This window comes from Oncorhynchus gorbuscha, linkage group LG03 (assembly GCF_021184085.1).
Source record: "Oncorhynchus gorbuscha isolate QuinsamMale2020 ecotype Even-year linkage group LG03, OgorEven_v1.0, whole genome shotgun sequence".
Lineage (NCBI taxonomy): Eukaryota > Metazoa > Chordata > Actinopteri > Salmoniformes > Salmonidae > Oncorhynchus > Oncorhynchus gorbuscha.
The window spans coordinates 95,453,308-95,470,180 of record NC_060175.1 but is presented as its reverse complement, the minus strand read 5'-3'; the positions used below and the strand labels follow the sequence as shown (position 1 = coordinate 95,470,180).

Genomic DNA, 16,873 nt, shown 5'->3' with positions numbered 1-16,873 from the left:
CAGTTGTAAATGAGAACTTGTTCGCAACTGGCATACCTAGTTAAATAATGGTGAAATAAAATGATAGTCTAGAAACTAAAGCTTTGGTTGTCTTTCTCTCAGGCTTCAATGTCTTCTCCCTGGACCTCCTCAATGTCCACCACTTGAACATCAGACTCTGAGGCCTCATCTTCACTGTCACTTTCCAACCTTGTTGAGTATGGTTCATTGTCAGCCTCAAAAGGCCTCAAATTTGCCCGGATGGCCACCAATTTTTCAACCCTTGTATTGGTCAGCCTGTTGCGTGCTTTGGTGTGTGTGTTCCCAAACAAGGACCAGTTGCGATCTGAGGTGGTTGATGTTGGTGGGATTTGGAGGATGATGGAGGCAACAGGGGAAAGAGCCTCAGATCCACAAAGTCCCTTCCACCAGGTGGCTGATGAGTTACGTTGGTATGACTGCCATATTGTATCTCCATCCCAAAGCCCTTGCTTGGAAGTGTATTTCGCCAGACTGCCAAGAACATTGCCCTCATCCAGGTCAAGGTGGCGAGACCCAGTAGTGATGTCACCATATGTCTTGTTGATCTCTGCACCAGACAGGATGCTTTTGCCAGCATACTTGGGGTCCAACATGTACACTGCAGCATGCATGGCCTTCAGGCAGAAATTTTCACACTTTTTGATGTATTTCAGAACTGCAGTTTCCACTGCTTGGAGCAACAGTGAAGTTGGCAGGGCAGTACAGATTTATTATCTTATATCTGCAAGCAGAGTCTGAACATCAGACAGGATGGTATTGTCTCCCTCAATCCGTGCAATGGCTACTGCTATTGGTTTCAGGAGTTTCAGGCTGCTTACCACTCTCTCCCAAAATATATCATCCAGGAGGATCCTCTGATGGGGTTGTCCATATCGGCAGACTGTGATATGGCCATTTCTTGGAGAGACTCCTTCCCCTCCAGGTGACTGTCAAACATGATGACAACATTACCCCAAAGGGTGTTGCTGGGCAGCTTCAATTTGGAGCTCTTATTCTTCTCATTTTGCTTGGTGAGGTAGATTGCTTCTATAACTTGATGACCCTTCACATACCTAACCATTTCCTTGGCTCTCTTTTAGAGTGTATCCATTGTTTTCAGTGCCATGATGTCCTTGAGGAGCAGATTCAATGCATGAGCAGCAAAGCCAATGGGTGTGATGTGAGGTTAAGACTCCTCCACTTTAGACCAAGCAGCCTTCATGTTCGCAGCATTGTCTGTCACGAGTGCAAATACCTTCTGTGGTCCAAGATCATTGATGCAATGTTGAGACCAGTGTGTCTGTTGTCCCTTGTGTCTGTGCTCTTGCATTATACTATTTGAAGGGTGGAGATGTAGTTCATTATTTCTTGCCCACGAACATTCGACCACCCATCAGAGATATTGTAGAACAATGGTGAAGACATCAAACCTATGAAATTACACATATGGAATCATGTAGTAACCAAAAAAGTGTTAAACAAATCATTTAAAAAATGATTTTAGATTCTTCAAAGTAGCCACCCTTTGCCTTGATGACAGCTTTGCACACTCTTGGCATTCTCTCAATCAACTTCATGAGGAATGCTTTTACAACAGTCTTGAAGTCGTCCCCACATATGCTAAGCACTTGTTAGCTGCTTTTCCTTCACTCTGCGGTCCAACTCATCCCAAGCTATCTCAATTGTGTTGAGGTCGGGTGATTGTGGAGGCAAGGTCATCTGATGTAGCACTCCATCACTCTCCTTCTTGGTCAAATAGCCCTTACACAGCCTGGGTGTGCGTTTGGGGTCATTGTCCTGTTGAAAAATAAACTATAGTCCCGCTACACGCAAATCAGATGGAATAGCGTATCGCTGCAGAATGCTGTGGTAGCCATGTTGGTTAAGTGTGCCTTGAATTCTAAATAAATCACCAACAGTGTCACCAGAAAGGCACCCACACCCCATCACACCACCTCCTCCATGCTTCACGGTGGGAACCACACATCATCATCTGTTCCCCTACTCTGCGTCTCACAGACATGGTGGTTGGAACCAAAAATCTCAAATTTGGATTCATCAGACCAAAGGACAGATTTCCGCCAGTCTACTGTTCATTGCTCGTGTTTCTTGGCCCAAGCATGTCTCTTATTGGTGTCCTTCAGTATTGGTTTCGTTGCAGCAATTCGACCATGAAGGCGTGATTCACGCAGTCTCTTCTGAATAGTTGATGTTAAGATGTGTCTGTTACTTGAACTCTGTGAAGCATTTATTTGGGCTGCAATCTGAGGTGCAGTTAATGCTAATGAACTTATCCTCTGCACCAGAGGTAACTCTGGGTCTTCCTTACCTGTGGCGGTCCTCATGAGAGCCAGTTTCATCATAGTGCTTGATGGTTTTCGCGACTGCACTTGAAGAAACTTTCAAAGTTCTTGAAATGTTCTGCAATGACTGACCTTCATGTCGTAAAGTAATGATGGACTGTCGTTTCTCTTTGTTTATTTGAGTTGTTCTTGCCATAATTTGGACTATCTTCTGTATACCACCACTACCTTGTCACAACACAACTGATTGTCTCAAACACATTAAAAAGGAAAGAAATTCCACAAATGAACTTTGTTTTTAATATATATATATTTTTAAACATTTGTATGCTTTATTGGATAGAGACAGTGGGAAAGACATAGGAGAGAGTGTGCTGAAATTTGCAGTGGGCAGGACTCCAAGCCATGCTGCAGCGGTATATGTGCATCGGAGGCTGTGGCTTAGACCACTAGACCACCCTAGGCTACCACAAATTAACTTTTAACAAGGCACACCTGTTAATGTCATGCCTGCCCCCGTTCCCCCTCCCTGGCGCTCAAGGCGCCATGCTCCCCAGCATTACGCACACCTGCCTTCCCTAATTTCCTCCTGAATTGTTGTTTGTCGTTGTTTACCCGTGTGCTGACGCTGTTCCTGTCTCGATACCTGTCTGTTCTTGAATAAATGTTGACTCCCCGTACCTGCTTCTCATCTCCAGCATCGTTTATTACAGTTAATTGAAATTACTGCCAGGTGACTACCTCATGAAGCTGCTTGAGAGAATGCCAAGGGTGTGCAAAGCTGTGATCAATACAAGGGTTGGCTACTTTGAAGAATATCAAATATATTTAGATTACTTTAACACTTTTTTGGTTACTACATGATTGTTATTTGTGAGTGTTCTTTCATAGTGTTGATGTCTTCACTATTATTCTACAATGTAGAAAATAGTAAAAATAAAGAAAAACCCTTAACTTTTGACTGGTACTTTACAGGTAGGAGCAAAGTGACTATGCATAGATAATAAACAGTGAGTAGCAGTAGTAGCAGGGGGGGTCAATGCAAATAGTCCAAGTAGCCATTTGATTCATTGTTCAGCAGTCTAATGGCTTGGGGGTAGAAGCTGTTAAGGAGCCTTTTGGACCGAGATTTGGCATTCTGGTACCACTTGCTGTGCTGTAGCAGAGAGAACAGTCTATGACTTGGGTGGCTGGAGTTTTTGAAAAGTCAGGATGCTCTCGATGGTGCAGCTGTATAAGTTTTTGAGGATCTGGAGACCCATGCCAAATCTTTTCAGTCTCTTGAGGGGGAATAGGAGTTGTCATGCCCTCTTAACAACTGTCTTGGTGTGTTTGAACCATGATAGTTCGTTGGTGATGTGGACACCAAGGAACTTGAAGCTCTAGACCCGCTCCACTGCAGCCCCGTCGATGTGAATGGGGGCGAGTTCGGCCCTCCTTTTCCTGTAGTCCTGCCACGCGCATCTATGCGTAATGTCAGTCCTGAGGGAGAGGTTGTTGTGCTGGCACCACACAGCCAGGTATCTGACCTCCTCCCTATAGGCCAATCCTTTCTTTGGATTGGTGGATACATCTCATTATTGTAATCCTTTTTTCAATATTCGATGAGGGTTGTTGAAGTCAACCGCCTGTATTCAATAGAGAGAGATGCTATCTTACTAGCCTTATGCCATGAATATGCATAGCCATCTCGAGACAATTCCGATATAAAGTGTTTTTTTCTCCAAGTTGCCGGGATATCACGTGTCCTACTTATATCAGTACACTTGCAACAATTTATGCATTAACGTCACCTGCTGGAGGGAGACAGATTTTCCGCCAAATTGGGCCTCTTTCTTCCACTGTCTTTCTGGGTTGACTCTCTCAGGCAGGATGAAAACGACAACACGGCCACATCCACCATGATCCTAAACTAGTTAAGGCCACTTCCACCATGATCCTTTACTAGTTAAGGCCACTTCCACCATGATCCTTTACTAGTTACGGCCACTTCCACCATGATCCTTTACTAGTTACGGCCACTTCCACCATGATCCTTTACTAGTTAAGGCCACTTCCACCATGATCCTTTACTAGTTAAGGCCACTTCCACCATGATCCTTTACTAGTTACGGCCACTTCCACCATGATCCTTTACTAGTTAAGGCCACTTCCACCATGATCCTTTACTAGTTAAGGCCACTTCCACCATGATCCTTTACTAGTTACGGCCACTTCCACCATGATCCTTTACTAGTTAAGGCCACTTCCACCATGATCCTTTACTAGTTAAGGCCACTTCCACCATGATCCTTAGCGATTTTTTGGTGCCATTCAGAACCATTCAGCAATATGGCTTCAAATTAAAACATCACTGTAAGAATATGAGAACCACAAAAAGTTATGTTTAGAAATAATAAAAATGTAAACCTAGCCTTTGTTGAATGGGTGCAGATGGTGATGGCTTTCTTACTGCCGCGCGCATCTATGCGTAATGTCAGTGTGTCGTGTACTGGAAAAGGGTATTTTGGGTTAGTTTTAGTTAGTTAGTTAGTTAGTTAGTTAGTTAGTTAGTTAGTTAGTTAGTTAGTTAGTTAGTTAGTTAGTAGGGTAATGAGTAGTAGTTCCATTTTCCCATGTTGTATCACAAATTGTAATGGCTCTATATACTACTGTTCAGTTGGGGGCAGTAATGCAACATATTGGATGCCAACCGCGGTTAAACCCCACTGAAGAAGAACATGCGCATTTTGAGCTACTCCGGGAAGTGACGTTACAGGCTAGCTCAGTGCTGCCACCTCTCATTGTCTAACTCAAATTGAAGGTCGACTGGGGTACTGCATGCTGCCATTAGCACCTAAATTATCCTTATAACTTCTGTATGTAACTTTTTAAATCATCGTTTGAAGGACATACATCTGGTGTATTAGAAGCAACTATTGGTACTGTAAAGAATTGCTATTCTAATCTACCACCTTGTCTGAATCGATCCTTAACCGGCTCACCCTTCTACATATCCTTTTATCAACAGTACCATGATTGTCTTCTAAACATGTTGTTCTTTACACGAAGTTTGCCATTTTCCATTCACTATAACGGGGATCATGTTTGCCGCTAACAATGCCTGCAGTACCGCGGTCGACCGTGAACTTCCATGGCTTCAATGACATGGGGGGCAGTCGTTCTCTCCTGCCTCGCCAGAAAGCCCCTAGCTTACGTAGGAAGCGCAGTTGTTCTCGCGAGATTCAAACCTACCCAGCTCGCTAGTGCAAGATGGAGAAGTGAAATTTACACGCATCTAAGGTAAGCAACTATATGCATATCTTCGTTAACATTGGGCTCTAGTATGATGAATTTTTGAAATTAGGAGTCTTTAAAAAGGGTTCATATTGGTTTGATAGTGCTAAGCAGGGGTCTGAAATGCGCGTCGTTTTAGGCTAAAATACGGACATTCTGCTGTGTGAACCGCCATTATTAATTTAGCCATGGACCATGCATACATAGTCCCACCAGAGTTTTCTCTTTGGTCCCACTGAGTGAAAAACCACTGTGGCAAAAATAATTTGAATAAACTCTGTCGTTGCGGTGCGCTATACACGCACAACAAACACACTGCAGCTTGCGTGTTTTCTGAAAAGCTAGCTAACCTAGCTTGCTATGTTTCCTGCATTTTGTATAGGGTAAAGGCATTTTGTAAGAGGCAGATGCCCTTTGCTTTGAGATTTACAATGAGTTAGTCGATTAACCATGTAAACACTAACCTCAGCGGCAGATAATCAGATATCCCGTTACAACTAACTACTACTCGTCGAGGAGCTAGTCGAGATTGCGGATGAAAGTTTAGCAGAAAACCGACACCAATATAAAGAGGCTAGCGAGTTACTAGGCTAGCTAGCGCTGGACATCACATTATGCCGGTATTTTGATTGACAGGTCGTTTGTTTTACGAGGAGATCCTAGAAATGGTATTCAGAACAGCCAGCACACATTCAGTTATTACTAGTAAGTAGAGGTTGATTTAGGTCAGATCAGCCCATTGGATTCGAAATAACATTTTATATTGTTGACATTGTATGAATAGTCAGTAACATTTGAGTTTTTCATATTTGATTATTAATAAGCCCAGTCTTTTTTACATTTCTCATGATGAGATTTCATCCAGTTTCACAAACGGCCTTACAATATTCCATTTGCTTTTCCATTTTTTTTTTTTTAACCTTTATTTAACTAGGCAAGTCACTTATTTACAATGATGGCCTAGGAACAGTGGGTTAACTGCCTTGTTCAGGGGCAGAAAGATTTTTACCTTGTCAGCTCGGGGATTCTATCTAGCAACCTTTCGGCCCAATGCTCTAACCACTAGCAACCACCTGCTGCCCCATCCATGACAGTTCCCTCATATCCTTCAGCTTCATTCCAATAGGTAGGCCAACCATTGTATTAGTTGTTTTTTGTTCAGCTATAGGTTTGGTATGTCCCCTTAGGAGCCCAGCTGTCTAAAAACAACAACAACATTTTGCTCAATAGATGTGCTTGTTTTTAGGCTCTCAGATTGTTTTAGGAGACCAGACAAAACAATGCTAAGGAGGAGGAAATGATGGTGACACTAGTGAACCAAAGCAGTTTCTGGTATGTACCAACTACTGGTAGTATTGTAAACTACTATAATTTACAATAAGTATTAATCTCTTCTAACAAAGTTGTCGTTCTTCTGTCATCATTTTATTATGCTATTTATCAAACTAAAATAATTAGGGGATGAACTTGAGAATATTGTATACTTACAACATGTTTCATTTGACTTTGAATTGTAGCTAAAAGCATTGTGGCCATCAGAAAGCTATTTGAATAGCGATGCAGTCTAATTGATGTCAGACAAACAGCAGCAGATCGAGATTCTTCCAGTGATTTGCTTTTATGTATTCCACTGTCTTCGAGAGACCATTGTTTGCCCTCTGACATCCTCTTGTCACATAGTGTGGTTATCCTTCTTGCTGCAGGGCTCTAAGGAGGCTTTCACACAAAATTGTTGAGTTCATTTACCACTTTTAGTTTGGTTAGTGTTCACACCAGTCGAAACTATCTGCACTGCGAAGCGCACTAAACAACGCACCATGGTTCTCTCAAAAAGGGTGGTCACAGTCCGATTCCATTTGTGCAGTGATGCGGTTCGCGCCAGGTGAGAAAGCAGTCTGGACCAAACACAGGAAAATAACCAGAGGCGAGCTATATTATTGGTTGTTTGACTGCGATTGTTTGAAATGGATACATCATCGTAATTTCATATCCTGGGGATTTTGGCTACTGAATATAGCCTTTTCACTTCAGTTAGAGCAGCTATTATGCTATTTCCTGTTATTCTTGGAAGGCCAAATTAATATGAAGCTTGGGGTGCAAGTGATCCTTAATTTCATGATAATCATAATTGGATTTAACGTGAGCATTTTGTGCAAAATAAACTAATTACTAGCATGAACACATGATTTTGTTTAGGCCTTTTAGCTTGTTTGACATTTTGCAATGTGAAACCAACCGGACCAAATTGTGGGGGGAAAATACAATGTAACAAATAATCTAACTCTGATTTGAACTATAGCTCAGAATTATGTGTGAAAACGCCCTATGGTTGAGGCCAGACAGACTGTACGTGGAGAATGGACAACATTTAGAATCTATGTATTTTGGTCCGTGTATGAAGTATAAAATGCCCTCTTTACTAATTGGCTGAAGGGGGGAAATACATTCTTGGCCAATACTAATAATAGGCCAAGGATACATATAGAGGAAACCACTGAAATTGTAAGGATATGGACTGATCATCTCAGCTGCGGCTCCCATTGTGAAAGCATTTGAATTCACGAATACAAATCAAATTAACGGGCCAGTCTGGCCTCACCTTAATGCTGCAATTGCTTTGCTTTGGCAAATAGAAGAGAACCCAACAGTTTTAATTGCGTTCATCTAATACATTTTACTAGATTTGAGATGTATACATAGACAGACAGGATTTCCTGTCAAAATGCCAAAAGTATGTTTGCTCACCTGCTGATGTTTTACATTTATGAAGTGTTGCTTGCTAAACGATAGTTGAGATGAGCTCTGTCTGCGTTGGCACCTTCAGTTTATTCAGAGGATAATGTTACTCTAGTTACAAGGTGGATGGATAATGACTTGTGTTACTAGAAGATCTATAGATTCAACTCTTATGATAAAGACAATATATGCACAATTTGGTTGCTGAGATTTTGTGGTTGCTGGATAGGGGCTTAATAAAATGTGTGTCAGTACTCTATAAAAGGCCATAGAGGGTGTTTTGATAGTTACTGTTGTCAGAAAGTAATACTTAATGTGGGGGAAAATAATCTTCACCCCAAAGTATTTTTTTATGCTGAGTAACACACAGGAATTCAAATCCTAAATGTTTCTGCTGTTACAATGGAAAACATTGAGATATTTGTATTTAACTTTTGTATAGAAACTTGCAGCAGATATTCCCACACAAAATATGAACATGTTTTAGAGGGATGGAGAAATTAACGCCCATCTCCTATCACAGGTACTAACTAGCTACGCAAATTTGATGAACTAAAACTGAAATACACCACCAACTCGCTGTCACGTTAGGTCCGTATGGGGGAATGATTCAGCTGGTTATTAAACGTTTCGGCTAGCTAACCAACCAACCGGCTAGCCAGCGCGGTAAGTAAAAGAGCGTCTTTTTATCCACTTTAAGCATAATATTTTGGGAGGAGGTATGGTAAAACATAAACGACTGATTCGTTCACGTCTGGTCGGGTGTGACTGTTGCCAGCCAGCTAGCGAGTTGTGTGAACGGTTTGTGTATTGGTACGGATGCAGGGCAGGAGAGGACGGGCTTCTTGTGAGGCCTACTGCTGCCGGGCGCTAGATTTAACGGCGTGTTGAACCGTTTGAGGAATGAGGAAAATACTCGCGGTAGCGACGGTTGAATCTCTCAACTTGTCATTGCTAGGATTAGCATAGCTTGTTAATTTGCTAGCTAGTTTAACACACTTTTCGTTAGATACGTCTTATTTGCTATTGCCTCGAGTATTCGATGTGTGTTGACATCCTCAAAAGCAATATTGATTGAAATAGCTAGTTAGCTAGCTGGGTGACAGTGGGGAACTGGCTAACTAGCTGCTAACTAACCTCCTACCCGGACACTTGGGCTTAACGAGAATTTACTCTTGTTCTTTCGATGAGGTATGCAATACATATGTATTATTACAGTTTAGCGAACTAACCGACTTTTTTTATCCATTAGCCAGTTAGCCCCGTTAGCTAGTGAACTCCCCTTTTTTTTATTAGCTAGCTAATAATATCCTTACCGCAGTAGCTAGCCTGCTACAGTAATGTTAGCTAGCTAACAGTTGCCTAACTACCATTCGGTTGATGCTCTTTTCGTGTATGCTTTATTTGATAACGCCTGCTTTGTTTTTGGATAGGAACATGCTTGTCTGGTGTTAGACTAGCTAGCTAATTTGGTTACGTTGAGTATGACCGCGGTATGTAGAGAACGTCAATGTTCGCTAGATAGCTAACGTTAGTTGGCCGTATAGTCACGTTGTTGTTCAATGTAGTAACTTTGATAACGTTAGTTAGCCAATTGCGACGTTTAGATTCTGCGGTCTATTGGCGAACATTCATTGTAGGTTAAATGCTTTTAAAGCACTTTTATGGACAGGTTAGAGACATTAAACTGGTAACGTGTGATGTTTTTGACTAGTTCTGTTCGTGAATCTTTCAGCTATATTCAGTTATGTTGTAATGTAGATTAATATAGCTAATATATTAGTTTGCTTGTTCATCAAGAGATTGTATCAGCAAGGTTTTCAAATGCTTGGAACCAGCTGAGCAAACCCCCCGAATCCAGTCAATTGCAAACAGGTTGAGGGTAGCTGGCAACAGTCTTTCTGATTTGTCTGGGGTTTGTCGTGAACAAAGCCTTAGAGAGATAATGTGATAATGACCCATGTTTGATAGTAAGTTGCTCCGAGATATACTGGTGGAAATGTGCCATGTTTCTCAACATTGTATTGATTGGAACTGTGTGGATGCGCAATTGTCCTTAGGCCTATACTTTTGAACCCACAATTGGCTGTCTTGCTCAGAAGCTGTGTCCAGACTGTTACCTAATTGTATAGGCTACATGATTTGAATCTGCACCACTGAGCAAATAGATTTTCCTAGCTAGGCCCTCCTTGGTTGTTCTGTCTGTGTTCGAGTTCAGAAAAATACGTTTTCAAACCAGGACCATCCCAAAAAATCTGCATTTTAAACCATTTCACCTGTGTTTTTATAACACAGAAAATACATTATTGCAACACATTCGGCATTAAATAGCTTGATTTTCACAAGATGACAACAGAAGTGCAATGCTATTTGGCTAGTAGCCACACAAGTAAATGAGCTTACAATGAAAAATGGCCATATTTCTGTTTATCATAAAAAATAATGCAGCCAGCTACATTTCCTAATGTTTTGCTTGAAATTAATCTTGCATTTCACTTGAGGCTACACCAAGACACGCACCACAGAAAAGTAGCTAGACATCAGCTGTCTGCTGATAGATCTCATCCGATTGAAGTGCAACTGAAGTGTCAAAGTAGTCTTCTGCAGAGCAGAAATTACAATGAGAAGCGTTATAGATACGTGTTTACAAAATGCAGCAAGATGTTTCTTATGCATTATCTTTTTTCCTCATGGACAAACGCAGAATTCTGCATTAACACGACCCCTGGTTGGACAAGAGAAACCCATTTTTCAAGGGAGGAATGTTTTTTTGATTAGGGCCTAATGTCTAAATGTGTAAGTTAGGGTTAGACAAGTTTATTTTAAACTTCTCACTATTCTCTCCCTTACAAGTGTTGAAAGGCTTGTACGGAAATTAGTGCCTTGACACAGGATAAAACATTTTGCAGTCTTTCATAATGCCTTTATCTTTATAGTGTGAATGACTGTCTTTCTCCTGTTTTAGGCATTGTGAATGAAACATGCTGTTAAGTGGGTATTGCCAAATTACTTAACTGTAAGTGACACTTGTATATATTTTTTCTTCTCAAAAATACCCCATTGCATAAGCTCCATTTCAGTCTGAAATGAATTAAACTTACCATCTACTATTTAACTTCATTTGTTGTTGCTAGATTAGATGTAAGGCCTACATTTGCAACTATACACAACAGCCCAATTTCCATTGAAACACACATGCATTTTAATCTATTATGTTCTGCATTCCAACAGGCGCATCAGATAGAAGCTATTGACAATGAAGGTTGACAGAAGCAAGTTAAAGAAAACCCCCACTGAAGCTGTGAGTATGCATCTCAATGTTGTCTCTGTCTGTAGTCCCTGTTGGACCTGGGCCTGCACTCTACATCCTTTACAGTCTCGCCCTCTCTTCCTCACAGCCTGCGGACTGCAGGACGCTCATAGAGAAGCTTAAGGGATGCCGCGACGAGCAACTGCTGTTGGAGCTGCAGCACATCAAGACCTGGAATATTGGCAAGGTGAGCAGGAGGGAGAGGCACATAACAAATGATTAGTTAATGTGATGTTCATTCTTTGTATTATATCACAATTTCATTCATAGGGATTACTTTACCTGATCAGGTAAATGTATAGAAATGTTTCAGATTTCTCAGAACCAATTTAAGGAACGTTTCAGGTTTCTCTGAACCGTTTTAAGCTTCCTCCTCGATTTAATATTAGGCGTTTTAGTCCAGTACCAGGCTTAATCTGGGTCTGGGAAACAAGCACTGTATTATACTGACATGACCCTGAATTAGCGTCACCGGGGATATATCCTCGTTCACCAGGGCTGTAGAACAAACTATCCTCTGACATGTAACAGCTATATTCATGACCTTTTTATCTGTAAAGTTCCACAACGTTTGTCTGCTGAACATGGCCCAGGTGTTGATGCTGAATCAGCAGAATGTTAGCTCTATCTAAAGTGATTTCTTGAGTCCTCACCTGCCCCTATCTTCTCCAGTGTGAGCTGTACCACTGGGTGGACCTGCTGGACCGTTTCGATGGGATCCTGTGTGACGCGGGCCAGACGGTGGAAAACATGTCCTGGCTGCTGGTGTGTGACCGGCCGGACAACGGGCAGCTCAAAGCCCTGCTGTTGGCCGTGCTCAACTTCACCGCCCTGCTCATCGAGTACAGCTTCTCCAGGCACCTTTACAGCTCTATAGAGGTAGGAGTAGGACCACTCTCCAGTTGACACAATGACCAGGGACAGTAGGACCACTCTCCAGTTGACACAATGACCAGGGACAGTAGGACCACTCTCCAGTTGACACAATGACCAGGGACAGTAGGACCACTCTCCAGTTGACACAATGACCAGGGACAGTAGGACCACTCTCCAGTTGACACAATGACCAGGGACAGTAGGACCACTCTCCAGTTGACACAATGACCAGGGACAGTAGGACCACTGACACAATGACCAGGGACAGTAGGACACAATGACCAATGACCAGGGACAGTAGGACCACTCTGCAGTTGACACAATGACCAGGGACAGTAGGACCACTCTCCAGTTGACACAATGACCAGGGACAGTAGGACCACTCTCCAGTTGACACAATGACCAGGGACAGTAGGACCACTCTCCAGTTGACACAATGACCAGGGACAGTAGGACCACTCTCCAGTTGACACAATGACCAGGGACAATGACCAGGACAGTAGGACCACTCTCCAGTTGACACAATGACCAGGGACAGTAGGACCACTCTCCAGTTGACACAATGACCAGGGACAGTAGGACCACTCTTCAGTTGACACAATGACCAGGGACAGTAGGACCACTCTCCAGTTGACACAATGACCAGGGACAGTAGGACCACTCTCCAGTTGACACAATGACCAGGGACAGTAGGACCACTCTCCAGTTGACACAATGACCAGGGACAGTAGGACCACTCTCCAGTTGACACAATGACCAGGGACAGTAGGACCACTCTTCAGTTGACACAATGACCAGGGTTTAGTAGAGCATACTGAATATTAAACTGTGGACCACTTCTTATTGGACAAGTTCATGTTCAGGATGCCTCCCCTTTTCACTTCCTTTAAACATTTTCTCAGGGTTTAGTAGAGCCTTCTGACACAACAAGTTCATTTGTTCACTTCCTTTAAACATTTTCTCCCTTCTGACACAACGCATTTGTTCACAATGACGTGCTTTCCTCTTCTGTTGGTTGGGTGAAGTGGGCCTCCCTGCTTAGCTTTGTTGGGACCCACTTGCCTAAAATAGTTTCACCTCTTGGTTTAAATTGACAGTTTTGCTGCCAGAGAGTGTTGCTTTGGGGGCCTTTGTAAAATAATCCAGGAAACACATTGCAATAACGTGTCCTGAGTAAAGGTTAAATTAATAAACTGGTTCTTCCTCTCTGGGTGATGCACCTGTCACAAACCTAGGTGGAATGAGCCAAACAGTCTTTCACTTTCTCTCCTCACAGCACTTGACCACCCTGTTAGCGTCATGTGACATGCAGGTGGTGCTGTCTGTACTGAACCTCCTGTACGTGTTCAGTAAACGCTCCAACTACATCACCAGACTGGGCTCTGACAAGAGGACCCCTCTGCTGGCACGCCTCCAACATCTGGCTGAGGTACTGTACAGGTGGCAGAATGAGAACATGTTATCAGATATCCTGATGAAGACATGCTTGTTGATGCTTTTCTTCTGCATGTTCATGTTAAACCGACTAAACGTTGATAATGAGTGACATAGCTGTTTGTTTTTGGCTTTCAGTCTTACAGGTTTTCAACATGCAAGCCACAGCTTATTTTGATGTTAGCACTTGGTGTTGTATTTCAAAACCAACTGGCCAACCGTATAGAGCAGTAGAGTAAAAATAATTCTCTGTTAATGTATTTGCCTTGATATTTAGCCTAGGTAATGAAGCGATTTGGATAGGTGGTCTGATGTGTGACGTTATCCCTGTAGAGTTGGGGAGGGAAGGAGAATGGCTTCGGTCTGGCTGAGTGCTGCAGGGACCTGCCTATGACGGTGAGGCTGAACCTTTATCATTGTCACAGTCTGTAAAGGCTTGCAGTCTCCAGCCAATCAGCTCATTTGCTTTGTAATGATTACATTTCCCATTGACTGTCAAATGATACTGATGTTAGTTTCTATCACCCCCCCACGACTCACCTATCCTCTGTTTGCATCCTTCACCTGTCTCTTTCCCCCTCCTTCCACATCTCTTCTCTTGGCATCCCTCATCCCTGTAATGGTGACCTGAGCAGAAGTACCCTCCCAGTGCCACCACACTGCACTTTGAGTTCTATGCTGAACCTGGCCCTGAGGTCAAAGTGGAGAGGAAGGTAAATACTGACACATTTCCTTGTACTCTACCAGAAAACAAATATTAGTGGGCGACTAATGCATGTCCCTGGTCTTTAGTAAGGCATGTCTTGTTATGAGTGGATTTATTGACCATTTGTGAACTTTCTCTCTGCCTGACAGACCAGCAGTAACACATTACACTACATTCACATTGAACAGCTCGACAAGGTAAGGAACAAATGTTGTCTATTTTCTCAGAGCATTTAATGATTTTAAACGAAGACTGAACAGAAGTAAATTTACCTTTTTTATTTGTTTAGGACTTCGCTGCTTTTCTTACATTGATCCTACATTCATATTAAAGAAACCAACCTGTCCCCCAGGCCAAATTCAAATCAAATCAAATCAAATTTATTTATATAGCCCTTCGTACATCAGCTGATATCTCAAAGTGCTGTACAGAAACCCAGCCTAAAACCCCAAACAGCAAACAATGCAGGTGTAAAAGCACGGTGGCTAGGAAAAACTCCCTAGAAAGGCCAAAACCTAGGAAGAAACCTAGAGAGGAACCGGGCTATGTGGGGTGGCCAGTCCTCTTCTGGCTGTGCCGGGTAGAGATTATAACAGAACATGACCAAGATGTTCAAATGTTCATAAATGACCAGCATGGTCAAATAATAATAAGGCAGAACAGTTGAAACTGGAGCAGCAGCACAGTCAGATGGACTGGGGACAGCAAGGAGCCATCATGTCAGGTAGTCCTGGGGCACGGTCCTAGGGCTCAGGTCCTCCGAGAGAGAGAAAGAAAGAGAGAATTAGAGAGAGCATATGTGGGGTGGCCAGTCCTCTTCTGGCTGTGCCAGGTGGAGATTATAACAGAACGTGGCCAAGATGTTCAAATGTTCATAAATGACCAGCATGGTTGAATAATAGTAAGGCAGAACAGTTGAAACTGGAGCAGGAGCATGGCCAGGTGGACTGGGGACAGCAAGGAGTCCTCATGTCAGGTAGTCCTGGGACATGGTCAGATGTTCCTGATATTCTATGTTGTCTTTCCAGATCTCTGAGAGTCCCAGTGAGATTATGGAGTCACTTACGGTGATGTATAACATCCCTAAAGACAAGCAGACTCTGCTGTTCACACACATCAGACTGGCCCATGGCTTCTCCAACCACAAGAAGAGATTGCAGGCCGTGCAGGCCAGGCTCCACGCCATCTCTATACTGGGTAAGGGGGAGGGAGGGAGTGTGTGCTGCCTCAATATAGTTCAAAAAGAGGTTATAATTGATTGGATTTATGTAGAGCTTTATCTAGACTCTCAGACCATCATTCACTGCCAATGACATGGTGCTTTTCTACATCCACCATTATAAGTTCTATGTTCAGTCGGTAATCAGTGCTTATGTCTCTGAGATGTTTACCTGTGTGTCTGAATTGTCTGTCTGATGTGTCAAATCCAATTTCCCCTCTGGGGATTAATGCAGTCAATTCATTTCATCCATTACATGTTGATCACTGTTTGAAATGAGTTTGCGTGGTAGCTAATTGTATTGTGGGGTTCTTTCCCTCCACAGTGTACTCCAATGCACTCCAGGAGTCGGCCAACAGTATTCTCTACAACGGCTTGATAGAGGAGCTGGTAGATGTGCTACAGATTACAGACAAACAGCTTGTGGTAAGAAATTACATTCTTTCTCCTTTCCACTCTATCCTGCTGTCCTCTGCCCCTAATGGGTTGGTGGGTCTGTGTCACATACCAATAGTAGGTGTGAAATTGGAGCCAATATTGTGACTGCAATCATGTCATATTATAGACTAGTATCAGATGTCACTGGATTGTAGTTAATGTAACTAATACAAGACCGTGATCATTACAATATGATTGCAATGTGGTTTGTGGTCAGATTTGACAATACAATCATGATTGTCTTGGCATTGTATATGCACCTAAAGAGTTTCCACAGTCATGGACAATCCTGGAAATAATGATATCTTGAAAGTCGAGGAAAACATACCTTTTGGCCTATATGTAATCCTCTATGCAGTTCTATAGTTTCATGAATACCCTGTCTCTTTCCTCAGGACATAAAGGCAGCGTCTTTACGCACCTTAACATCCATAGTGCACCTGGAGAGGACGCCCAAGCTGTCCAACATCATCGACTGCACCGGCACAGCCTCTTACCACGGCTTCCTGCCTGTGCTGGTGCGCAACTGCATACAGGCCATGATCGGTGAGTGGTCTAGCTGAGTGGTCTAGTGA

At 42.8% G+C, this 16,873-nt stretch overlaps 1 protein-coding gene across 15 annotated transcripts in view; it reads left to right on the top strand.

Annotated features, from left to right (window-relative positions):
- Nucleotides 1-5,252: 5,252 nt before the first annotated feature.
- Nucleotides 5,253-16,873, top strand: part of LOC124032295 (E3 ubiquitin-protein ligase HUWE1-like) — a 73,243-nt gene continuing 61,622 nt past the window's right edge. For 4 of the 15 annotated variants that reach the window (XM_046344582.1, XM_046344575.1, XM_046344583.1 and 1 more), the window contains exons 1-13: nt 5,258-5,585; nt 6,826-6,911; nt 11,281-11,331; nt 11,547-11,616; nt 11,714-11,812; nt 12,298-12,504; nt 13,778-13,930; nt 14,269-14,331; nt 14,571-14,648; nt 14,791-14,838; nt 15,670-15,838; nt 16,186-16,286; nt 16,694-16,844. In XM_046344582.1, coding sequence (XP_046200538.1) covers nt 11,572-11,616; nt 11,714-11,812; nt 12,298-12,504; nt 13,778-13,930; nt 14,269-14,331; nt 14,571-14,648; nt 14,791-14,838; nt 15,670-15,838; nt 16,186-16,286; nt 16,694-16,844 — 1,114 coding nt within the window. In that variant the 5' untranslated portion in view covers nt 5,258-5,585; nt 6,826-6,911; nt 11,281-11,331; nt 11,547-11,571. Of the gene's footprint in view, nt 5,586-6,825; nt 6,912-8,838; nt 8,982-9,170; nt 9,507-11,280; nt 11,332-11,546; nt 11,617-11,713; nt 11,813-12,297; nt 12,505-13,777; nt 13,931-14,268; nt 14,332-14,570; nt 14,649-14,790; nt 14,839-15,669; nt 15,839-16,185; nt 16,287-16,693; nt 16,845-16,873 lie in introns of those variants that run through there. The other 11 variants (XM_046344577.1, XM_046344578.1, XM_046344568.1 and 8 more) reach the window with 8 other exon arrangements.